Source organism: Sturnus vulgaris, chromosome 11 (assembly GCF_052056855.1).
Source record: "Sturnus vulgaris isolate bStuVul1 chromosome 11, bStuVul1.hap1, whole genome shotgun sequence".
NCBI classification, from domain to species: Eukaryota; Metazoa; Chordata; class Aves; order Passeriformes; family Sturnidae; genus Sturnus; species Sturnus vulgaris.
In genome coordinates, this window is record NC_142253.1 from 1616494 (window position 1) to 1642344 (window position 25851).

The 25851-nt window shown below is 45.2% G+C and overlaps 1 protein-coding gene across 2 annotated transcripts in view; it reads left to right on the forward strand.

Moving 5' to 3' along the window:
- Window positions 1–25851, forward strand: part of LOC148222457 (uncharacterized) — a 118997-nt gene that overhangs the window by 34696 nt on the left and 58450 nt on the right. For both annotated transcript variants that reach the window (XR_015805954.1, XM_088171238.1), the window contains exon 2: window positions 636–744. Coding sequence is in view for 1 of the 2 variants with exons in the window: in XM_088171238.1 (XP_088027364.1) it covers window positions 636–744 (109 nt within the window). In the remaining variant the exon portion in view is untranslated. The remainder of the gene's footprint in view (window positions 1–635; window positions 745–25851) is intronic.

Consider the following 25851-nt stretch of genomic DNA (forward strand, 5'->3'; position numbering starts at 1 on the left):
TAAATCGCTGTTGTCTTGATCTTATGCACAGTTTATGGTAATTTTAAGCCCTACAGAAAGTGGCTGCTTCCATGAACAAATGGGGATAATTAGCTGGAGATAGTTATTATGCAAATCGAGCAAGCTGCACCTTTGAGTGGAAGTGGATGAGCAGGTTGAGCATAATGCCCCAAATTTGGATGCAAATGGAAAAGCTGTTATGGCATAACCTGCCCAGGTTGTCCATGCTTAGGATCAGCTGCAGAGATTAATTTGGGAAATGAGCCTCAGCCATGAGCCCAGGCTCTTCTCCCTCCCCAGCTGGGAGAGTGGCTGGGCTGAGCATCCCTGGCTGATCCCAGCAGGCACTTGGGGCATTTTTTTTAATTTTTTTTTTTACCAAAAACCTCATTTCAGTGAAATCAAAATGTTTGGGCAAATATTGATCTTTTGAGGTTTATTTAGAAAATCCTGACTATCTGGATGATATTCACTTTGAATGATTTCACCCCAATATCTTTTCATTTAGGTTTATTTCGATTTTTTTTTTAACAGCCACATAAATACTATCAATAGGCTGAAACGGAGAGGAATATTGTAAGACCGAAACATTCAAAACCTAAATTAATTTCTTTTGTCTTGTTTTTTATTTTCAGAGTTCACTACAGGACACCTCATGTATCTGCTCTGGTTTGGAACCCAGTGTGCCATCAAATGTGGGACTGCTGTGGGGCTGGAGGAGAATCTGAGCCAATTCCCTTCCCTGTGAGTGTGTTCTTAGACTCATTTCCTTGGGAGCAGTTGGAATTCTGTTCATCTGGGCTGTCTCAGCTTCGTGGTTGCTCTGAGTAACCAGGAGCTGATTGTTAATTAACACTGAACACAGTAATTGATAGCAGCCTGCTTTAGACAGATCGTTCCTATGGGAGACTTGAGCTCTGCTCTTGCTGCCCCAGAGTTTGGGACTCCCAGAATCCCAAAGAATCCCAGGCTGGCTGGGCTTGGGGTTGGGGTCCAGCCCCTGCTCCAGCAGCTTCACCCAGAGCAGGACACACAGCATCAATCCAGGTGGGTGAGAATATCTCAGGGGAGGACACTCCACAATCTGGGCATCTGTTCCAGGCCTCTGCCATCCACAAAATCATGTCTTTTTTGACACATGTTCAGCTGGAACTTCCCATGTTTCAGGTTGTTCCTGTTGCCACTTGTGCTCTTGAGTCTTGCCCCCTCCTCTTGGCACCTGCCCTTAAAATATTTGTGTGCTGATAAAATCACCTCTCAGCCATCTCTTCTCCAGGGTTTGGGTTCTCTGTCCCCACAGTGGTTTGGGTTCTCTGTCCCCACAGTGGTTTGGGTTTTCCGTTCCCACAGTGGTTTGGGTTTTCCATTCCCACAGTATTTTGGGTTCTCTATCCCCACAGTGGTTTGGGTTCTCTATCCCCACAGTATTTTGGGTTTTCTATCCCCACAGTATTTTGGGTTTTCTATCCCCACAGTGGTTTGGGTTCTCTATCCCCACAGTGGTTTGGGTTTTCCATTCCCACAGTATTTTGGGTTCTCTATCCCCACAGTGGTTTGGGTTTTCTGTTCCCAAATCTTGGCTGTGCCACTCAGCACTCTCTGGTTCCCAGGTGGGGCTGGGCCAGCCCTGCCTGGTTCAGGCTCAGTTTTCCCTCAGTGCAGGACCTGGGAATGCAGAGCAGACCCAGCCCAGGATCCACAGGAGCTCCTGGATCGTTCCCATCTCCATCCAGAGCTGGGAGCAGCAGCTCCTCCACCCCTGCCCCAATCCCTGCATGCAAATCAGCACCAGCCTCGTGAATGAGGAATAAAAATGCCTTATGATGCTTTCTCTGAAAAAGAAAGGAAATCAGATGGATGTAGGATACAAATGAGGGCAGGACATCCCAGGCTCTTGTTCCTCCTCCCTGGGGGGAGGACAGAGGAGTTATATTTACATTACACACCGTGTGCCCTGACTGTCAATATTGTGAAGCTCCTCCACAGACCGATGAAATCTCCACCTGAACTTGGTCAAAACTGTTTTATCACTCAATCTTTTGATTATCAGTGGAGGAAAAAAAAATAAAAAATAAACCACCCCACATTTCCATAACAATAGCACTTAATGACAGGAGATGGTGAAAATCCAAGGTCTAATTTTATCCATGGAAATAAAGATACCAGACGTCTCTGGCAAAATATTTGAAACTTGTTTTAAGAAAAGATGTTGGTGGCGAACAGATGGCCCCGGCCTGCCATCCATATTCATGAGTGCATTGATTTCATTATGCCTTCCCCTAGGAAACTCAGCTTTTATAATTCTGCCTGGCCATCAAATTGAGCAGTCAGGAGCCCTCTGTCACAGCTCTGTTGCTGTAGAAATTGGGGAAAAGTATGTGAGAGGCTTTAGCACTTTTGTCTTGACTTTTATCCCCCAGCACCTGTTGTTTGGGGCTGCAAAGCTGAAATTTTGATCAGGTGCAACACACGTTGGCTTTGGGTGCACAAAGCGCCACGTTCACCTTAGCTGAGGGACTTGAATTTTGTGACATCCTTGTGCTGTTTAATGACTTCCACGGGGTTGACACCTACGGGCAGGAGCTCCCAGTGAAGCCCGAGCTGCCAAAATCTCTTTGGGGAAATCCCTCGTGCCGTTCTCTGCCTTGATATATTAATTGCCCGGGATAAATCTTACAAAGCAGCCATCACTTAGATCACAAAGGGGAATAAAACATCCAGACAGAACTGCAAATCCAATTTGAAGTGCCTTTTCACAGAGGGGAACACGTTGTTAAGCACTCGTGAAAGCTGGGGATGTTTTGAGAATTGTTTTTAATCGACTTTGAAGGATTCTATGTGAAATTCAGGACTTTTACAAGTTTTGTGCACAGAGAATTTTTCTTTTTTCCTTTATTTTGTCCCTTTCCCAGTAACACCTAATTCCATCTGTGAGGATACACGCTGCTCTCCCTAAATAATGACATTTGGCTTTTTTTTTTTTTTTTTTTTTTTTGGTACAACATTGGAGCAGCCTTGCCTGGAGCTGAGCCACCTCCTGAGGGTGAAGCCCAGGAGGAGCCTCACAGAAAGTTTATTTTCCAGGCACTGATCCAGTGATGGGAGAGCATCCCTGGGTGTTGGATTGGGGGTCCAGGGATGGGGAGACTCCTGGTGGGAGCAGGAGGACCTGAGGGACTGATTGATGGATTCTCCCAGCCCTGCATTCAGGACTTACCTCTTTTTTTAAGGCAAGTTTAGCAGCTGGTCCTTTGATTTGCAAAATGAGGTTTAGTTCGAAAGAATAGGCCAAGACTGAGGGGATTCTGTAGGTTTGGGACTTGGAATTGCTTTTATCTTCCTCTTTTTGTCACTTCATTCCTTTCTTTGGGGCCAGAAGTATTTTTGTGTGCTCTTCAAAAGCCGGGCTGCTGTTGTACTTGGACTCCAAAGAGCCTTAAAAGTGCCATTTAAATTCAGATCTTTTGCAAAGCTTGAAGGGGAGAAGAGTTTTTAAAATGTTTCCTACTTGGACATAATCGATCAGGAGCAGAGTAAAACGCAGAGATGTTCTTTTGGGGACCTTTGATGAATTAAATTACAGCTGCATGACACAATGTAGGTGTCAGCTGAATAACGACAACATTTGACCATGAGAACAGAATGTCCAGGTTTTTTTATTTTACTCCTTTTCTAGAAGTAAAAAAAAAATTAGGGTAAATATTCTCCAGATTGGTTTGCTTGATCAAGAGTACAGTTTAATTAAATAAAATGAGCACAACCACCGTTTTTTTTGCATTATGGAACTGTCAGTTTAGCATTCAGCTCCCAAAGGATGCTCAAAGGATCATTTAATTTTAAAATGATTGTAGCCTCGAAATAACTTAAAAGGCACTAATATATTTAATCAAAGGAGGTAACTGGTAATAGAAGAATAAATCATTCATGCATATAAATAACAGGGCTCTCATGAAGGGGGGAGCCAACAGGGAGAATATTTAGGGCTGAATTGTTTCTTCTGGTCCCCTTGTGCCTGTACCTGTGGAGCCACAACACCTGAGCTGGTTTGGCAGGGGCCAGTGTGGGGTTTTTGTGTGCCAGGATATCCAGATGTGCTGCCAGCTGTCCCCAGGCCTGTCACTTGTGCCTGTTTTATCCACCCCCCTTGTGCCTGGAGTGTGTCCTGAGCTGGGAAGTCTCTGGAAGTGTCAGGATTCAGGTGCCTGCACATCCCTAATTCCCCCTTACATCTCCCTCACTGAAGGAGAGCTGAGGAAGGCGAAGGAGTCTTTAATTTCATTTAATTGTGCCCCCACAATTAAAATGTCTTGGCTGAGCCTGAGTGGAAGCAGCTATTTCAGTTTTGGGCATTTCATAATTTCCCTGGCTTTGCTGTATAAATAATGGGCTTCAGCAGTGCCTTTGCTGTGGGTGGTTCTTTTTACAGGGCTTGGGAAAGCTCAGCTTAGCATTTGGAAGAGCAGGAGTGGGCTTGGCTCATCCCTTGGGGTTGGGAGTGGGAGCAGGGGCTGGGGGTGCTGCTGCTGCAGCCAGGCCAGCCCTGGCAGTGTCACCACCCTGAAAATGTCACCACCCTGAAAATGTCACCACCCTGACTGTGGCACCAACCACTCTTCATTCCTACAAGTGCCAGGGTGGGACTTTGCACTCATCTCCTTTGAACACATTCCTAAGAGTTTCAGAAATACATATTTCAGTTGGTCCTTTTAAGAGTTGTTTTATTTATATGTTAGATGAAACAATAAGCCAAGCAAAAATATGATTTCTATTGTTATACATTAGTTATGTGTGCCTATATGAATTAGTAAATAGAATATTCTGTGGCTGATAAAATAATGCAGGAGGATTTCTCCCAGCAGTCTGTTGTGACCAGCTGGGGACTCTGCTCCCAGATATTCCCAGGCAGTTGAGGTTAACATCAAGTGGCACTTATTTATATATTTTTCTATTCTATATTAATTATTATACACATGATAATAAAATACAAGAGGATTCTCCCTGAACCTCTGGGGCTCCTGCTGTGCTCCCAGCTCTTCCCTGGCAATTGAAGTTCCCATCAAGTGCAATTAAACACCTGAGCCACTCCAAACCTGTAAATCTTTTGACAAAACACCCACCACGAAGTTGTTCTTTGTGCATCATCTGTAATCTGCAAATCTCTTGGGGTGCAGAGGCACAGGTGCCACACCTGGGGTTGTCCCTTTTTTGCTGTCACACCTTCCCTGTGACACTTCTACCTGTTTTTAATTAACACTCGTGGTTATTATATCCATAGGAATTCCCAGACACAAGGAAAACTGGATTTAACCAGAAGGGATAATGCCACACCTGCCCTGAGTGTTCTGTCCAAAATCCAGAGGGACAATTTGCTTAATTGATTGAAAACTAAAAACTCCCCTTTCTAGATTATCTCCTTGAATGAAGTTACTTTGTTAATTCAAAGGTTTTTCAAAGTGATTTAATGAAAAATTAATTTCTTAGGGAAAAAGGGAAAAAAAAAAAAAAGATGGCAGCTCATAAATATAAGATTCTTCCCATCTGTTCGTGGTGCATGACTCAGGGCTGTGTGCATGCACCTGGATAAAAGATGAATAACCTGCAGCTCGTGCCAGGAGAGCTCTTTAGCAGGTTGGGATCAGGCAGGGCCCCATCAAGGTCGTTTAGGATTCCCATACAATATAAACTCGTTAGAAATGACATTTCAGAGGTGTCACTGCCTCCCTGGGAGCATTCATGTGAAGGAGTAAATTTCAGTGGCCTGAAACATGTGGAAAGCACTGGAAATGAAAAACTTTGATGTTTTATTGATGCTGAAATCTGGATTTGGTGTCCTGGGCGTGCCCCATCCCTGGCAGTGTCCCAGGCCAGGCTGGACAGGGTTTGGAGCAGCCTGGGACAGTGGGAGGTGGCAGAGGTGACACTGGGTGGGATTTAAAGTCCCTTCCAACCCATTCTGTGATAACAAGAAGGGGAAATGTGGAGGGAAATCAGGGAGGGGCAATACAGGCTGAGGGTTGCAGGTGAAGCTCTGCAGCCCCTCTGTTTTTCCCAATCCTAATCCGTGTAGCTCCTTTAGAAGAGAGCTACATTTCTCCAGTCTCCTATTTTTAAATGCACAGTAAGTTGTCTAAATGAGAAAGTGATTTCGTGGTTAAAAAATCAAGCAATTCCATAAAAGAGCTGAAGAAAGTTGTTTCCTGCACATCCACCACATTTCTTAAAGCACCATCTCCAAATCTGGGCACGTTCTATGAAATCCCAGGGCTGTGGATGCCACGCTCTGGGTGATCAGCCCCTTTTCTGGGAATCTCTAATCCATATTTGCAGCAAACAACCCCAGCTCAAAGCTGGCTGCCAAAGCCTCTGCCAGACTGTTCCCCGTGTGTGGAATGAGTTGTGGCAGGTCCTGTCCCTCCCAAGTGTGGGAGGATGTTGTTCTCCCTGGCATACTGTGAGTGGGAGAGTGGGGAAAAACCAGCCAAAAGCTGCAATGGCATTTCAAGTTAACGAAGCTTTCAGGAGCCATCTCTGATTAAACAGATGTGGGCTAAATAATTTAAATTTGCTGCCTCCCTTCCCGTAGAAAATGGGGGAAGTGCCATGAATTTTCTGCAAGTTGCTGTGAGGTGACTTTGGTTGGGTGGATCTTGGAATGTCTGGAATTGGAAAGGGGCTCGTGAGGATTGGGGGCTGTGGCTGTGCTGTTGAGTTGGACTGACAGGCAATGATTGATTTGTGCTGGCAGCCACCAGGGAAAAGTTCTGCTTTATACATGTAAAGAGTCCTAAATTTAGGATTTTTTTTGGTTTACCACTCCCACTCCTCTCTCTAGGGATAAAAAGCACATGGAGGACAGGGACCTGTTGCGTGTGGGGGGAATTGATTTGGAAGAGGTTTTGTCCATTTTTGATAATTTCTGGATGCCAGAGTGTTATGCTGACACTTTTTGTAATGGAGAAGGGTTCTGGTGGCCACAAGTTCTTTGATTTTTCCTGCTTGGCACCTCCAAATATGCAGCTCCCACAGCTCTTCAGGAAAATGGGATTTCACCAGTTCCTTGCTCCCTGGACTGGGAGGTTCTGCCAGTGGGTTGTGATTTCTGCATCTTTGAGGGAATGGCCTCCTCAGACATCCCAGGAAATCAGTAAATAAAATCATCTGCTAAATTAAATCTTCAGTAAGGAAAGCTTTTAAAGAGACGCTCTCAAGTGTTTCTTCATGGAAAATGAGAAAGGGGAGTGCATTCCTCTCTGCTTTATTCTCACTCAGCTCTGTCCCAGCAAAAATAAAAGCATTTCTGCACTGCATCCTCATTTACAGGGCAATAAAATCCCAGGAAAAAGCAGCAATGCTTCATAAAAGTACAAACAAAAGCAAATAGAAACCTCAAACCTCTCCTGGGATGTGTCCAGCCCTCAGCTCATTTGGAAGGTGGTCAGGAGCCCGTGTGGGATGGTCACATTCCAGCTGGTAAAACAAAAATCAATGGATGTGAAATGAGTTCATACAGGTGGAAGTTTTTCCCTCTGGGCACTGCCAAAGGCTTTCAGGGCAGAATTTTCCAAAGAAACTTTCCATCTGAGGCTGATGATGTTTCTTCTTGTTCTATTAATGCAGCTTTTGGTTCTGTCTGTGTGACATCTCTGATGTGGCCACGGGGGCTCTGCCCAGCCCAGGCTGCTGCCAGGGGCTGGATCCTGACAGGTCAGGTGTGCTCAGGTGAGGTTTGGCTGTTCCTGAGGGATCAGGTTTGGTTTGGCTGTTCCTGGAAAGTCAGGTGTGTTCAGGTGTGGTTTGGCTGGTGATGGATCAGATGGTTCAAGTGTGGTTTGGCTGTTCCTGTGGGATCAGGTGTGTTTTGGCTGTTCCTGAAGGATCAGGTGTATTTTGGCTGTCCCTGAGGGATCAGGTGTATTTTGGCTGTTCTTGAAGGATCAGGTGTATTTTGGCTGTTCCTGAAGGATCAGGTGAGGTTTGGCTGTCCCTGAGGGATCAGGTGTATTTTGGCTGTCCCTGTGGGATCAGGTGTATTTTGGCTGTTCCTGAAGGATCAGGTGTATTTTGGCTGTTCCTCCAAGCCCTGTGGGACCATACCAAAGCCACGTGTGGCACCTGGGCACTGTTGGGACAGGTGGCCACACGAGCTGACTCTGGGAATGCTCCTCCTTAGCTGGATAAACCCTGGCTGCCTGTAATCCATGCCTGTAATTCATTTTGTGTTCCCAGCAAGATCAGAGCCCTGTGCAGTGTTTTGTGTGAGAGCTGCTCTTCATCTGGGGAGCCCTTGCAAATGATTGAACATTTTAATCTCTTCCCTGCATTTCCTCACGTGGATTCCAGTAATGTGCATCCTGTAGCAGCGAGTGGACTATGACCCAGAAGGGATTCAGGGCTGTGGAACAAAGCATCCCTGCTGTAATTTCATTCTCATCTTCATCTTCTCCTGCTGGATCCTCATGTAGCTCCACGCTGGGCTATTCTGAAGCATCATTTCCCCCAGCTCTGTTTCCTGGAAGCTCCAGCCCCAGCCCTGTGCTGAGCAGAGGCACTGCTGGTGCTGCCAGATAAATCCCTCTGTGCTGGTGCTGCTGGGTGGGTTTGGATGCAGGGGAACGAGGGAATGCCTGAGTGCAGGAGCACCAATGCAATATTCCCTGCCCAGCCATGCTCCAAACTGTGCTCCCAGCTGGGCAGTTCCGTGGGGCTGCTCAGGAGAAATCCCTGCTGGGAAGGGGAGCTTTGGTGGAGCCCTGGAATTTAATTTGGGTTCTTGTTAGGCTGGGCACAGAGCAGAGCAGCCAAAGGGACCCCGTGAGGATAAACCTGTGATCCCCTCACCTGCTCTCCGTGGTCCCAGGGCCACCAGAGCCCCAAATCCCAAAGGGAGCTGCTTCAGGCAAGAGGCTGGTTCCTGTGAGAGTCTCATGGGTCTGTGCATGTGATACCAACCAGTTCCTGAGCTGTCCCCAGTGCCCTGCTGCCACCACAGGGCTGGGGCTGCTTTGTGGGGTTGGCCACTGTGGGCAAGGCAGTCATTTCCCACCTCTGTGACTTGTTCAGTTTTCACTCTAAATCAAATTTCTCAACAGTTTTTATCCCCCCAGTGGTACAAATTTCACCTCTGTATCATTTTGTCCTGCAGGCACCACTCCCGAGTCACCTTTGTGCAGGTGTGTGTGCTTAGAAAATAAATTTAATGCTGCATTATTGAACATGGCAGTCGGGTTATTTCTCCCTCCAGCCAGGGTCAGAACCCACCTGATCCTCAGGACTGGAGCCTGCCTGGACCTAATCCTGCATTTCTGGTTCCTTGTTCTCCTTCAGAGCCTGTCTCCTCACAGGCTGTGCTCACAGTGCCTGCTCACAGGGGCTGAGGCTGCTGCCTCTCCAGGGGGCTTGCTTTATGTTGAGTTTGTTTGGTTGTTTTTTTGGTTTTTTTTTTTGAGTCAGTCAGCAAGAACAGCTCGTTCTGCACTGAACTCAGTGGATAAAAGGATTTATTTCCTAAACCTCAGGCTTATGAAGTTTTACTTCCTAAAACTTCCTGAACCTAAATGTGACCCTGTTGCTGAGCCCTCCCAGCGCAGTGTGAGCATTCCCAGCTGTGGGTGCCCGTCCTTGGAGACCTGGCTGTGCCCTGCCAGCTCCTGCTGTGCCACTGGCCTTGGCTTTGTCCTTGTTTTCAACTTCATCTGCAGGGCCTGTGAGAATAACTTGTGGCTCTCTCCCTGAAAAATGGCACTTTGCCAAGAGGAGAGAGAAGAACTTGTTCAAAAATGCAAACCAGGAAACTTCCTCCAGTCCAAGACAATGATTAACTATCCCAACTTACATGGAATAATTGCAGCCTTTCCACCACGCTCCCACCTTGGCATTGTTCTCCTGAATATCACCTGATACATCTTTACAATCACGACGCTTTCTAAATGTACAATTAAAATTATAACACCTCTTACAGCATTCCATATAATTAAAAAGCCAGACTTCCTCTGAAATAACAACATTCTGGCAAGTGATGTGGCACAGATGAATTATTTTGAAGGCAGATTATGCTGGCATGTTGGGCTGTACATCAGGCTGGAGAAGTAGGACACATTCCTGATTTGTTGTCACTTTTCCTTTGTGCTTAATGCAGATTTGTCTGATTCCAGTGCTGGAGAGGGAAACCTTGATTCAGGAAACTGTGTTTCAATAAAATGACACCACCTCATGATCTGTTGAGGCTGTCACCTTTCTGCTCGAGTTACTGCAGGCAGAGAAATGCATTAATTGTTGTAAAGGGACAAATTCAGCCCATGGAATCCCACCCTGCCCTGTGGAGGGAGGTGGCTCCTGCTGGGATGGGATAAATGAAATCAGCCAGCTCCCAAAGCCCAGTGTAATTCCTGACCTGTCTGAGTTGAAAGATGTTGTTGTGGGCCTGTAAAATGTGATGCCATACAGGTGTTCCAGCTTCCATTTAAAAATAAAATCAAGTTTCTGCTCCCTGCAGTTGTCGAGGGGGGGGGAAGAAATGTTGGCTTAGAATTCCAAAGACAGATAAAGACAATATAACTAATTAATAAACAATAAAAATGGCTGTGGTTAAGGCAATCTTAGCATTTGTGAGGGCTGGAGGAAAGCAGCCTTGTACTTGGTTTCAGGGCTGATGCTGGGCAATGCCTTGGGTGCTGTTTTCAGCTTCCCTCTGTATGTCAAAGTCTTAGTGAAATGAATTTAGGTCCAACTTTAGGCTCAGAAAGTCTTTACAGTGAATAAGGCAGTATTTATAGGTGGTTCCATATTAATAGCAATTTTCCTATTTCCACCCTGCTTTTACACCCCTTCCAAATCTTTCTTTAGTCTCAAAACTGCAACGAGCTCTTGCCATAATGTAAAGCAGCAGTGAGAATAGTGGCGTGCTCCTGCTGACCTGCCTGACACTTCTCACAAGGTACAGCCTCACAAAACATGAAAATGTGGTTTGAGGGAAGCCCTGGAACTTCCCCCAGGGCTGTGGTGGAGAGCAGCTCCTGGGGCAGGGCTGTTCTTGCTCCAGGGGCAGACACAGAGCTCAGAGCTGTGACCTGCAGGGCTTGGGGAAAGCTGCTCCAGGCACTGCTGTGCTGTGGGGAGCAGCTGAAGGGTTGGGAGGATGATTTAATGGTTCTGTTCCTCCCCGGGTTCTGTTCCTCCTGCTGCTTGGGTTTGGAGGGGTGGCAGTGCCAGGCTGGGGTGGGTATGGCTGCATTGACAACGTCCCTGGAATCCATTCAGGATGATCAGGTGCCCTTACATCTCCCTTTACATCCATCTCTACATCCCTCTTTACACCCATCTTTACATCCATCTTTACATCCATCTTTACACCCATCTGATCTGGGAGTCAAAATAAATGAAAATAGAACTGAGGCACCGTTCATTCGCTGGATTTTTTAATTTTTTCTTTTCATACAAGGAATCAAATCCCATTTTACCGTTCTGGCATAATGGATTAAAATAAACCATGGCTTATTTGTGCTCAGAAACCCACTCTGGTATCTTTTGCCCAATACAGATACTCAGGTTTTCTCTTAGGGTGGAGTTGATGAAATATATTTTGTTGCACTATCAGCTGCCTGATAATTTAACTTCTCTTATTCCATGATGGTGCTAAGCAACATTTGAATGGATTGTGAGTTTCCTTTTTGGTATGGGTGTCTGGAGAGCATGTAGAGCCTTTATAATAAGCTTTAAATCTAAATAAAAAGTTAAGTATATAGCACTCTGAGTCTTCAGAGCACTAGAATAGATTTATTTAATCATTTTTTATGAGCCAGGCCAGCAGTTATGGCCTCCCTGGTACCAAAGGTGGGGGATTTATCAGCAGAGTGAGTGACTTGCTGTGCTCAGGAGAAATGTCACTGTCAGGAGGGCAGTGGGAGAATCTAAATGACCCCAAGGTGCCACCAGTGCCAGCCTTGCTTTGGTGCAGATGTTCCTGCTCTGCTGCCTGGGATGGGGCTCGAAGCAGAGGCAGCATCACAGCAGGCAGGGCTCTGCACCAGCTCCCCTCGTGCCCTGGGAGCTGTGCCAGGCTGAACGAACCAACTGCTGATTTCTCAGCTGCTCTGCTGGCTCCCAGCAGGCTCTGGAAATGCAGCTCCATCCTGCACATCTCCTACCTGCTCGTCTCAAAGGCCACAGCAGCCCTGAATACCAGCAGCAGTTCCTGGGCTGGGCTATTTAATCACCTCATGAAAGAATGGAAACAGATACTTAATGAATCAAAGTGCACTCAGATTAAATGATCAGGAATTCCTAGTTAATCACCAGAAAGGAAACTAATTAAATTACCATTCAGCTTTTATGGGGGCCTTGGGATGGTAAGCTGAAATAAGTCCCTTCAATCACTTTTTTCATTAGATGGGACAGGCATATTCAAGGTTAGTGAAGATAAATGTGATGTTCTTTGCTTGCTCTTGAAATTATAGTATTTAAATAGCATTTTATGCTTCATCACCTAATGCTAAACCCAAAGTAGACTGCAAGGAGAGGCCGTGGCAGAGACAGCTTAGCAGGGAGGCCCAGGGAAGGAAGGTGAAAATTGGGAATACTCAAATCAAGGTTTAAAAGGTTTTCATTTAATTATCATTTAAATTCCTAATTGCATTTTACCTTCAGGAATAAGGTAGATAAGTGATACTGCCAGGTGATGAGATGCTAATTCCAGCACTGCCCCTGGCCCTTGGGAAGCACAGAGTGGTTAAAGGTGGTGGGTGATGTCTGGTGACTCCTGTGGCCACCCAACCCTTTCCACAGCCAAAAGGGGAAGAATTAAAATAAACTATATTAGCAGCAAAAGAGCAAATTCTATTTTTTTTTTTTTTTTGGCAGTTCTGTGTCCTTAGGAGCCACCAGCAGCATGGTACAGAGCCTGGGCAGGGAGGGCAGGTCCTTTCTCCCACTGAGGCTGCAGAACTGGAGTTATCACCCAACAGGTGCCTCCTGCTTCCCTCCCCATTCCAGCCTTTGTGTCCCTGCCAGTTATTCCCACCTTGAAGGAAATCTTCTGCCAGGGGTTCCTCATTTCAGGTGTCTGGTGGCAGTGGCAGCAGAGGGGCTGCTCCATGTCCACCCTTCTGCCCCCTGTCCCTGTGGGGGTGTGTGCTGGGCTTGGCACCACCTATTAGTGCTTTGTCATCAGTTTTGTCTGGTTTTCTGCAGAGCCAGGATTAATAGAAACACGATTGGAGTGATTTTCGTGTTTGGGCTTGGATGTTTATTGTATCTTATCAGAAATTACAGAAAGTGTGACAGCACCTCCAGCTCCTGGCTAGAAGTGGGGAAAATGGCCCCAGATGAGTGTGTTTTAAGGCTTTTTAAAGCTAAACAAACCAATAAAAGTTTAACACCTTTATTATTTATCCTTTTGACCCAATAATAGATTCCCACCACCCTTAGAGTGACATTGACCAACCAAAGGTCACTGCCTGAGTTCTGTGAAGAAGGAGATGAACAAAGAAAAGACACCACCCAAAATTCTCCATCTTGTCCCATATCCACCACTATACTATAAATTTAAAACTCATGACCCAGTGAAAACACACACATCTAACCCACTGCACATTGGTGATTTCTAACTCATTATCCATATTTCCAAGCTTTCTCCAAGGTTTCAGAGTTTTCTAGGGGGTCTGTGCACAGAAAGCTCCAAAACTCCACATTTCTGGGATCCAACAGTCCCCAGGGCAGGGGTTTGGGGAATGTCCCCAGGGATTGTCCCTTGCTCCATCCCTGTGACATTCCCGAGGGGCAGCGCTGCTCTTTCACTCCTGGGAAACAAAAGCTGCCCCTCCGCCCCAGGAGGTGCTCCCTGAATGGAAGGGAAATCTCCCCGTGCTTCAAAGGCAGAGGTAAATACAGCCCTGAAACACGGAACAGCCCCCGGAGAGAGGAGAGAGGGAGAAATCATCATTCCGTGTATTTTGGTATTCCTTTTTTATTTTCTTTTTGTTATATTTCTTAAAGCAAACCTTTACAGGCTCACAAAAGTGACAAAAGATCCAGTGATATCCCTTCAGTTCCCTGAAAAGGAGGATTTTCAGCAGAAAGTGAAATCAGTGAAATCCTTTCACTTTCTTTCTTAGCTTTTTAACAACCATACCCGAGGTTTGTGACACCCAGAACTTGCTTGAAAAGTTCAGAAAAGAAAACACAGCTGCAGGGTTTCAAAGCAGGGCACAACCAAGTCAAAATAATCTGACTATAAAATCTGGGGGCTTTTCATTCACACGGAGGTTTTCCCACTAAGGCAGATCCTGAGAGACAAGGTCGTTTAGGTTCCTGGTTAAATTGGTGGGGTTTTACTTAAAATCATAAAAAATGTGCTTTTGTGGTAAATGATCGACTGTGACAATATTTGCCAGCTGAAGCCCACAGAGCCTTGAAGTGTTGCTGATTTTGTTTTCTATTAATATGGGTAATTATGTTTACTTTGCCACTTGGGATCGTATCATCATTGAAATAATTAGTGCATTTCCAGATACTTTGATAGATCTAAAAATTTCCTCTAAAAGCCTTCGAATACAAACACAGAGAAGAAGAAAGGAGCATAATTATATTATTTTCCAATTTGAATCTTTTTTAGATCACTATCAACATTGGGAGGGGGAGTGGCACACGGGTTTGGAGTGGAGCTGAAAAGAGGAAAAGATTGGCTCGTGTACTTTGAGAGGGGATAAAAGACCTGGAGGAGTTTTTTTGGTTTGTTTTTTTGGTTTTTTTTTTTTTTTTTTTTTTTTTTGTGGTTTTTTGTTTGTTTGTTTGTTTGTTTGTTTGTTTGTTTTGTTTGTTTGTTTGTTTGTTTTTTTGCTTTGTAACCAGAGCAAAGTATTCCAGAAGAGTTTGGGTGAGGCCATCGTTCTGGTGCCCAAAAACTGAAGATATTTTTGGGGCATGAGGAATTATCCACTCTAATCCATTAAACAAACTTTCCACACACTTGTTACAGTGGGAACAAACTTTCTGGATGTGAATATCATCTTGGGCTCTCAGAGATGTGGCTGCAAACCAGGATTTGTGTGGCCACAGCCTCTGGCTTTAACGATGGCCTTTGTGTGTCCGGGGTTTCCACCCATCCCCAGTAAGGAGCAGCGAGCAATTAACAATTAACAATTAGCAATTAGCGGGAGAAGGGCGTGCTGAGCCCCTGGGGGATGCTGCAGCTTTTCTTCAGCACTTTCTGCTCTGGAACTTCCCGAGGAGAGCAGAGCCCTCGGGATTTGGGGACAGGAGCCATCCCAGGAGCTGCGGAGCATGTGCTGCTCCAGCTGCTCCAGCTGCTCCAGCTGTTCCAGCTGTTGAGCCCCGGGAGCTCTGTGCCCCACAGCTGCTCCCTGTGCCTGGCTGGAGCTGCAGGGGATGATCAGGACATGGTGGGGGTTTCATTAACCCCTTCCTGGGCTCTGCTGATCCCAGCTCCCCAGCCGGCTTCATGGAATTAGGGAATCAAAGGTGGAAACCTCCTTGAAATTTAGGAAATGAGGAGGGAGATCCCAGTTGAGGGTCCCTCCCTCGCAGTTGTTCTGAGGACACAAAATCTCGTTAGTTACTCGTGAAGTAAAGTTGAAGCAAGATTGTTTTGCCCCGTGATCCCATTCCTTACGTGGTTGGTGTTTTCCCTGGGTTGCTGAAGGCTTTTTTCATTTATTTGGAAATTGTACCAATAGGCACCAGAACATCCCTGATGAGCTGAGTGGCTTTTCCCTGGTGTGTTCTTCATTTCAGAGCACTGCTTGTTCATTATGGCAGGGGCCTGACAATGATGATTTCTGTGTTACTGACCCTGTGGAGGTGCCAAAAATAATCAATGCCCAGGAACACACTGGTAAAATCCCGAAGCAAAAACGTGTTGATTTAAAAAGAGTTTAAAAAAAATAACTTGTATGTTCATCTGATGGAGTTTCCATAGTGGAAAAGAACAATTAATAACCAGGAAGAACCCAAAGCAGGCAGAGTTACAGATCCACATCCCAGCAGGCCATAAACGAGGCTGCTTAAAATGAACCTTCTAATCTGCATTGCAGCTCTCATGTTTAATATTCACTGGGGCCAAAGGGCACTGCAGCCTCTCCTGCTAATCCCAAATAATCTCTTTCATGTTCAGTGGGATCTTGCTCCCAGTTACTGACTTCAGAGCCGGGGCCACGAGGAATTAATTGCAGAGGAATTAATTGCAGGATGGCTCCGAGTCTGATGGGTTTTGTAGCTGCCTTCCCCATAGCTGGAGGCTATGGCTCGTGTTTTAGGCTTTTGATCATGTAGTGATTATATTGTCATGATTTGGGGAATCTTCCAGGATCCTGCTGCAAGGCCTGATTAGTCTAAATTAAGAGATGTGGAATGAAAAGTGTGCAGGTACCAGAAGTTTCCAAGGAAATGATGCTGGGAAGTGGTGGTGGTGTCAGTGCTGCTCTGAAGAGCTGTAATTCTCCTGTTTTGTTTCAAGGCACCAAGTGAGGTTTGGGGAAAAAATAATACTGCAAAAAAAGAGGCATCAGAAGTCTGTAGGTGCATTTTGCAGAGCTGTGGTCCCATATTTTGTTAATGGTTGTTAATTATGCAGATGCAGGTGAAAACATTTGTACATTTTATGCAAATACACTGTGCTGGTTTCTATCCTCCTGCTCTGCAAGTGAAGTTTTAGTGAAGGCAAAAATAAAGAGACTGGAAGAAAGAATTAAAAAAAAAACCCAACAAAGTCAAACATTCCCTAAACAAATTGCAACAGCAAGACATTTTAAAGCAATCAAAATGTTCCTGTTTAAAACCTGGAGACTGGCAGTAACCCAAAAAGCCACATTTTGAACAGAAAATCCTTGGGGTTTTGCCCCACCTGCTCTCTGGGGAGCTGGGGAGAGGGGGGATGCTCTGGGCACTTAAGAATTTCAGGATGCTCTTTGGAAAAGCAGCTTTTTCCCTTGGGCTGCTGCTTCCAGCCAGGAACAAGAAGGAAAATAGATGATCTTAAGCAGTTATGTGCTGGAAGTGCCTCATTTTATTTTATTTCCCTGCAGAAAAAAAAAAAAAATATTTTTCAGGGGAGTAAGTGTGTTTAGGAGTGAAATCCTCCTGGACAGAAGCCAGCTGGAATTTTTCCATGTGGTTAACTCGGAGGGGTGGAAGCAGCAAGGTTCCCTGAGGTCCTGCTGCTGTCACTGTCACAGTGGGGGAAGGATTAGCACTCTGAAATTCCAGCTCAACTGCCAGGATCCTCTTCCAGCACATCACTGCTGTGTGAAGGAAGCTGGGAATGGTGCTGCTGGAAATGGATTTTTTTGCAGTTGGAGCCTGATTGAGGTGAAGGGGGAGATGGCCAGAGGGAGTTGGGAGTGGTGGGTGGAAGTCAGAGAAAGCCCCGGGCTGCAGGGACCCCTTCATGGGGGGATTACAGGAAATCCTGGCTTGTGGGACTGGAGAATTATCATTAATAGATGACTTAAACCAGGGTCACTGGAGAGGTCTGTGACAAGGACAGCGTTACACCAAGCCCATGATAATTCTAATTTCCATTCCAAGGGCTCTCCTGGAAGAAAGTTTTATATTCAACAAACTAGACTTGAATCCAGTTCCTGAAACACACCGAGTTCTTGCTTTATTAACTGGGGTGAAGTTTAAAGCAAAGTTTTCCCTTTCCTAACACATAAGGCAAGTTGGAACAAGCCTTTTCTTTGCACCTAAAATTTTAAATTATCCCCAGATCTGATGTGATTAATGGACCTGGAGGTTTTGATGAGTGAATAAATCACAGAGCTGATGTTTGAGGAATTGCAGACAAGCATAATGAGTGAGCAGGTGATGAGTTTCATGGATGTCACCTTGTTTTTAGCAGCACAGGTGAAGGTGGTTTGGTTTTGAAGGGCTCCATTGCAATCTGGGCTGTGCAGGATCACAGGTGCTGAGCACTGACGTGGGGAATTTTCATCCCAAGCAATTTTTCAACCTTGCCTCCCCTCTGCTGCACCAGCCCAGCCCTGGGCTCACCCTGACCCCTCTGAGGAAACCAGAGGGGCTGGAGGTGAGGACCTGCCTGTGAGAGACCACAGTGCACAAATAATTTCTTTTCCCTGCCCTGGACAGAGCCCTCCCTCAGCTCTGCCCAGGACAGACCCATGTGAAATATCCCAAGTCATTACATTAATTAGCTAATGCCTAAAAAGTGCTCTGAAGTGGAAAAGCATTAAATAAATAGGCAGCAGTGTTAATATTATTTTTAATAAATAGAAGAGCACATTCCATAATGAAGGCTCCTGTGATGAGTAGGTTTCTTTGTGTAATATCCCATGGCCCTTAACTACAGAAGAATTAAATAATAACTCATTATGTCAAGCTTAGACTTTAGACTGTACAGAGGTCAGGCTTTTATTTTCCTCAAAAAATAGGTTAAAAATTCAAGCATTTTTCTATTTTTCACTTCAGGAAGATGAAGGAGGGCAGCATGACAATGGTCTGCACCCCATACCCACTGCTCAGACATATAATAGGGCTGGGAAGCTTTTCTAAAAAGCACTCTGGTCCTGTATTGAAATTCTGTCCAGCTCCCTTAGAATGAGATACAAAGGTGGATAAAGAAATCTGGATCACACAGATAAGCTCCTGAAGTGAAGACCAGGCACAATAGAGTGAAAAGCAGGAATGTTATGTAAGTGCATTCTTTTAATTGGAAAGGAAAACGTCCTCACCTTTTTTGGGAGCTGCTTCCGTCATGGATTTTGAGGGAATGGGAAAACGGAGGGTTTGCCATTGTCTCCTGCACTCAACAGGATTTCTTGACTTATTGAACTGAAATTTTGGGTTGCACTGCTCAGCTTTGAGATCCATGGGGGGGCTCTGCTCCTTCACTGCCCAGCACACGGGAGAGGAATTGCAGCTCAGTCTTTGGAGGGAATTCCTTGAAGTGAAAATCCACCCAAAACCCGTTTGGCTGGGAGGGTAAAGACTCCAATGGGGTTGGGATCCTCCATCCTCCCCCTCCTGACAGGCAGCACCCACTGAGCTCCAGCCTCACCCAACATCCTCCTCTGAGACAAACACAGCAGCACTTCATGCTCCCTTTGCCATCACTCCAATGACTTTTTGTGGCTTTCCCAGAGAGCCAAAGCTCGGCTGCAGGTCACCTTTCCAAACGCAGGCTCCTGAGGAATTGCTGTGTCTGAACCTGTGTCTGACCTGAGGGGGGCAATCAGAAGCTGGAGCTGCTCCCCACGGCCCCAAAGACCACAGTTATTTCAAATTATGCCCCATAAATTCGGTAAGGTGACCCAGGAGTGTTCATTAGAATTTATTTTAGCCACACTTATTGTCACTTAAGAGCCTGAACAAGGAGTGATGGTTCTTGGAGCAGTAACAGTAAATTCTGGTTACTGCAAACACAAATGCCTCATTACATCCAGTCAAGGTCTATTTCCCCTTTACAGCCATAACTGCAGGAAAGCATTGTTTTTAATTTATGGAGGAGGATGCACAGGAGTCTTGGCTTCCCTATTTACATAAACACCGGAGCCAATTCATCTCCTGTAAAGGCTCCAGAGGGGTGGGCAGAACGTCCAGAACTCATTGCAGAATTCCCAGGGACAGCTCCCTGTGGGACAGCCCATGCCAGGCTGTTGTGATGATAATCTGTTACAGAGATAAGCACAAACAGCAGGAAAAGGCACCATTCCTTACTTTTTTAAAGTGGAATTTGATGCCGTGTGATCCTTTCAGTGAAAGCTCATGCGTGGATTTTCATTTGCCAAAGGATTGGGGTGAAAGTCGTGTCAGAGAAAGAGGAATAGCCCAGGTAGCAAAATCTGCTGCATTTTTATTGCAGGATTATTTGTCTCATCTCCCCCCTGTGAAAATGCTCTGTGATTTACCACAAAATCTTTCAGACCAACGCTGCAGCATCCACGAGGGAGCTCTGGATGGAAAATGGAGCTCCAGTGTCAGGATTAGCCCTGCTGGATAAGCATCTTTTGCCTTTCATAGTTTATTGTGCTCCTGATAGATTGCCCACCTATATTCTGCTGAGCAGCCTCCTGACCTGCAGGATTTTATGTGTTAGGGACAAAAGAGAGGGAGGTGCAGCCTGGGTGGGCAGAGGGTAAATGCAGATAACCAGGGAACAGCTTTTTTTTTTTTTTTTCTGCTTTTGTTTCATCCCTCTCAAAAAACCTAATTGTGCTCCACAGATAATTAATTATAACAAGTGAGCAACCACGCAGGTCAGCAGAGAAAAGGAGCCAATTAAAGAATATTTAGATGCTGTAAATATTTGGAGAGCAGTGGCTGTTCTGTAAATCTTTGCAGATACAACTTTGGCCAAAAATCCCCTTTCTCAAGCTGTTGCCTGAGCAGGAAGGAAAATGCTGATGCTTTTCAGAGCTCCAGGCAGGACTCGTGTGTTCCTGAGCAGGGAGGAGATATTTGCCTGTCCATTGATTGAATTTCACCTTAAAGTCCTTGAGCAATAACAGGAACAAACTCCAGGCTCTTACAGCAAAACCTCATCTTTGCACATGCTGACTCTGTTTCCAGGAGGAACTAATTCTTGCAATAATTCCATTTTTTTTTCCCCTGCTGTCCCCTAAAGGTTTGTATTTTTCAGCTCAGACCTTTAGCTCGATCCCATCCACATCTCAACCTATTTTATTGTTGCTGCAAGAGATAAATTTTGGATATTGCTCACATGAAATATCTGATGCTATTTTTTGATTCCTTGGACATGGCACAGCTGTTCTTTGCCCTCTCTAGGACTTTCAAGATCAGGAATTCGATGCATCTTTCAGGGCACAGCTATTTTTTAAGAGGAATTTTCTCCAGAAAAAGTTTTTTCACTAAAAAGTGTGGGGTTCTTGTCACCTCTTTGGAGAATCAGAGGGGAAAAATAAAAAAAGACTTTTGGATTTTTGTTGTCCAAATTTGAATGTGTGATTTTGCAATGATGTTGTGTTTGCCTGGAGCAATGGAATCAGTGGGAAGCAGCCTTTGGAAATCAAAATGAAAGGAGAAATTAATATTTTTTAACTTCAAGAGTTCTCCAAATTGTTGTTATTTTAGAACCTGACTATTTTTTAGAATTTTACAGATTGCTGGTTTTATTCTGTGCAGTGAACTCGTTATTTAGGGGCTGTTGAAGTGACAAATTCTTGTTATTTCTTTTGGTAACTGAAAAGTTTCAAAAGGCCGTGTTTCCAAAGGATTGGTGTTGTAAAAAGACTTTTCCAGCTTGTCCAACTCTTTGTGGTGTCATTCCCAAAAATCTTCATCTCTGCCCTGACCCCATTCCAGCTCAGTCAGTGGCAGCTTCTCTGTGCACACAGGGCTGGGGTTTTTAAAAATGTTTCATTTGATTTATGAAAAAAAACCCCCAAAAACCAGTGAAATTGAAATTTAAAAAAAAAGTTAATTTTCTTTAATGGTTGTCAATAAAAGAAAACAATCAATACAGAAAAAAAGGTGGAGGAAATACATGGAAAGGTTTGAATTTCCTTGTTCTGTTTGCCAGTTCCAGGAGTGTAGTGTGCAGTCGTTCCAGGTCCAAAATTAACCTGCAAATGTCACTTTGTCCTGAGAGCAGTGCCCTGGAAATGAGATATTCCCTGGCAGGAACACATTCAGTGCAGCAGCATTTCCACTGCTGGGGGAAGAGTCACAAAATCCTCTTAAAACGCCACAAAACTCCAACTTTTGGAACTTCTTGAGTCGTTATCTTTGTATCCTGAGCTGAGTGAATGCAAATGATGATTTTGCTTTTCTTAATCACTGCAAATAATTCCAATTAATGCAGATGAAGATCATTGCCCTGCTCTGCTGGGGCTGGATGCATTACACACCAGAGCTTTCAGCCTCCTATTGATTGATTCTTTGCAGTGGACCTTAAAAATCCATTAAGGAAGGAGTTGGATGATGTGAATTAATTCTAAATCCTTTGTTGGGAGGAGCAGCTGGGAAAAAAAAAAAAAAAAAAAAAAAGAAAGCCTTTTCAAAACCATTAATCATAACTCCAAATAGACTGCTAACTTTAAAATAAACTTTATGGTAAATTGGAGGACAAATCCAAGGAAAGTGTTTAAACTCCCTGTCCCAACATGCACTGAGGCTTTTCCCCAGTGTTTTACTGGATCTCCTTTCAATATTTTTCAATTTGCATTGTTCTGATAAGAATATTTTGAGGAGCAGCTGATTGCTGTGTAATAGATAAGATGTGGCACCACTGTGGAGGCAGCAGAAGAATAAAATAAATAAAGCTTGTTGTCTCCTCCCAGGTATCACCATCAATCAGGCAAAACTTTGTTTAGAGCAGGAAAAATGCTCTTTTGGAACTCCTCAGCCATTATTAATCATTAAAATCAATTTTTATTGAGCACGTTGTACACCCCCTGTTCCCAACAACATCTCAGTCTTAGCAAATTAATGATTGGACTCGATGATCTCCAAGGCCTTTTCCAACCTAAACTTTTTATGAGCTGTGGATCACTGTGGAATATTTCCCCTAAAATTCTAAGTTCTTTCCCAGTGAGGAAAACCAAGAATTTTCTAAAACTTGAAGGTGAACTTGAAAAAATAATAAAAAAAAAAACCCATTGTGATATTTCCCTTGTTCCCCCAGGTCCCACAGGCAGCAGTAAATTGCCAGAATCATTGCAATGAGCCTGTTGAAATAAAATTGAATAAAATTAATCCTTCCCCTGGCCAAGACAACCTGGAACTCCATTTCCAGGTGGTTCCTCCATTCATTGGTGCTTGGTGGAGAATGAATTTCCACGTTGATTTTCCACATGGCAGGATGTGAGGAGATGTGCTGCCCCAGAAATTCAATGTTCACACAAAATCTCTGTTCTCACAGGGAGGGGTCCCATGGCAGGAATTCTCAGCCTCAGTGAGGGGTTGTAAAAGGTGAGGTGGAGCTTGAACAAGAGCTAAAATTGTTTGCAGAATTGTGGGATCAGCACAGGCTCTGAATGCAGATCCTTGTGACCAACACAGCCCCTAAAATTTTATGTACAAGGGTAGGAGCCTGCAGTTTTAATCCTCTGACAGTGTTCCACACTGATCATTAATTGGAATTATTTCTATCTATATCTATAAATTTGGAATGTCATTCTGTGGACTGCCTCAAAATCTAAATTTTCTAATTTTTTTTTTTTTTTTTTTTTTAATTTTACATTCTTGCTTTGGAAAATATGCCACAAGCTTTGAAGGCCAGCATATAGCACCAATTATAACACAGCATCCATAGCAGCTATACAGGAAAAAGGACAGGACTATTAAGGCAGACTATTATTCCTTTAGAAATTTGCTTTCCTTAATTTGCATGGAACTGTCTTTGATTAAAAATTGCCTGCCACAGAAGTAGCTCGGTGATTTTTTTTTTTTGTAGCAGTCATCATTTCTCCTAATGAGAATATATTTTATTCAAAGGTATGTTTTTATTCATTCCAAATGTTCCCTTTATTTTATTTATTGCTTGTAACTGAGTGTATTCAATTAGAATACTGTACATCCTGCTGTGCTTTAACTGTTGGTAATTGAGCTGCTCTGCTGCATTTCTGTGCTGCAGGTCTGCTTGGCTTCTTCTCTCTGGAATAATTTTGTGCATTTTTTGCTCTAGAGAAGCAGAATTCCAGTCTCAGAGTCCTTGCAGCCTAAGGACAGCAGTGCTGTGCAATGGGCAGAGCTGGGAATGGATTTTTTTTTTTTTTTCCCCCAGTGTTTGGGTGAGCTTTAACTTCTTCCTATCAACTGTTGTCAATACATTCAGTTATAACAACAATTCAATGAATAAATGTAGGGGATGCTCTGGGAGGAGTCAACCAGAACTAAGAGAACTCTGTGAAATTCAGGAGGTGGGACCCTGCTGGTTCCCAGAACTCTGCTCTTCTCTGGGGTTTTTAATCCTCTTAGTAAACAGATGAGAAATGAGGCAGTTACAGCAAAGGTCACCTTTTACTCACAGTTAATTTGGGGTCTCCAAACCTGGCTGTCACCTTTCCTTCTTTGTGTGTTGTCTTTGAACAAATGGCCAATTTCTCCTCTCAATTTGATGTTTGCACTGGGAGTGGGAGCTGTGGATCAGAGGATTTGGGTTGGGAGGGACCTTAAAGCTCATCCATCCCACCCCAGCCATGGCAGGGACACCTCCCACTGTCCCAAACCCCAATGTCCAGCCTGGCCTTGGGCACTGCCAGGGATCCAGGGGCAGCCACAGCTGCTCTGGGCACCCTGTGCCAGCCCTGCCCACCCTCATCCTAAAAACCTTCCCTTGTGGAAGCCCAGCCCCGAGCAGGTGTCACTCCTCAGGACCTTTATTTTCCGAGTGGTGTTGGAGGTTTTTTTCAGTGTTTGACCATCAAGAGGCTGAATGGCAGCGACTGCTCCACTGTGGTCACATCACTGAGTCCTCCTGCACACCCAGCCCTGTTCACCCAGGAGCTGTGGAACATCTCCATGGAATGGGAATGTCCAGGGAATGGCTGGGATCATTCTCTTCCCACCACAGGCTCTGTCCTTCCCTCCCTGTGTGGGAGCTGCTGCCCAGCTCCAGCAGAGGGAGGTTAAACACGAGCTGCATTGCAGCCTCGCCCCAGCCCAGCCCTGCCAGCAGCACCTTGGCCTCATCCCTTCCCTCCTCATCCCTCCCCTCCTCATCCCTCCCCTCCTCATCCCTCCCCTCCTCATCCCTCCCCTCCTCATCCCTTCCCTCCTCATCCCTCCCCTCCTCATCCCTCCCCTCCTCATCCCTTCCCTCCTCCCTTTAGCGGCTCCTGGAAAAGGCACTGCCCAACATCCCCCCTGCAACAGGTTGTGATCACCACCGGGGCTGTGTTGTGGTGGTTTATTTTAACTTGGCTATAAATACTCTGATGAATTTTTAATGCAAGTGCAGAATTTAAAGCAGCAGCCACTGGGTTTGTTCTCCAAGTTCCCTGAATTCTCTGATGGGTTTCTTAGCAGAGCCACCAGCAGCGATTTGTGGAGTTGTTTTTGCAGGATCTGTTTTTGTGGTTGGTAATGGCTATTGACTACTTCCTACACTATTTTGTTTATTAGCTCCCAGTCATAAAATTTGTCCAGACAGTTGCTTATGGCTCGACCTTTACAAGCTCATCCCAGGGCTCTGCCCAGTGTCCTAGAAAAGTGTCCCTGGTAAAGCTCTGGAGTTGTTATTTCAACAGAGCTTTTTATAGACTTGCAATCTGCATTTCCCAATGCTGAGTGCATTTCAAACATGCTCTGTGTCAGGCAAATTGCCTTGGTTTGGAAGCTGCTCCCTAAAGCCTCACAAAGCTCTGTGGTCCCTGTTCCCAGCAGATCCCAGCAGATCAGGATCTTCCCTGGATTCCTGCTGGATCCCTGCTGGATTCCTGCTGGATTCCTGCTGGATCCCACCTGGATCCCTGCTGGATCCCTTCTGGATCCCTTCTGGATCTCTGCTGGATCCCTGCTGGATCCCTGCTGGATTCCAGCTGCAGATCTGTTCACAGCTGTGGATATATTTCTCCCATGTCTTTGCTGCCTCCTCACCCTGATGGGGTTCACTGAAGGGATGGGAGTGGCCAGAGCAGATGCTGCTGGCCGCTCACAGCTGGCCAGATGTGCACGAGAGGGAGAGGTGGCACCCCCAGGGTGAGCTTCACCCACCAGCTCAGTGCCAGCAACAGCACCCACGGGGGACGCCTGTGGAGAGCCTCCCCTGACTCCTAAATGCACTGAGCACCTCAGAAAATTCAGAGCTCTGGCATTTCATGGGGTTTTTCTGCTCTTTGAAAGGCTACAGTGAAAGTTTTAAGGCAGGGTTCTCGTGCTTGATGCTTAAACCCCACCTTTTTAGTGCAATTGGTCCCACTA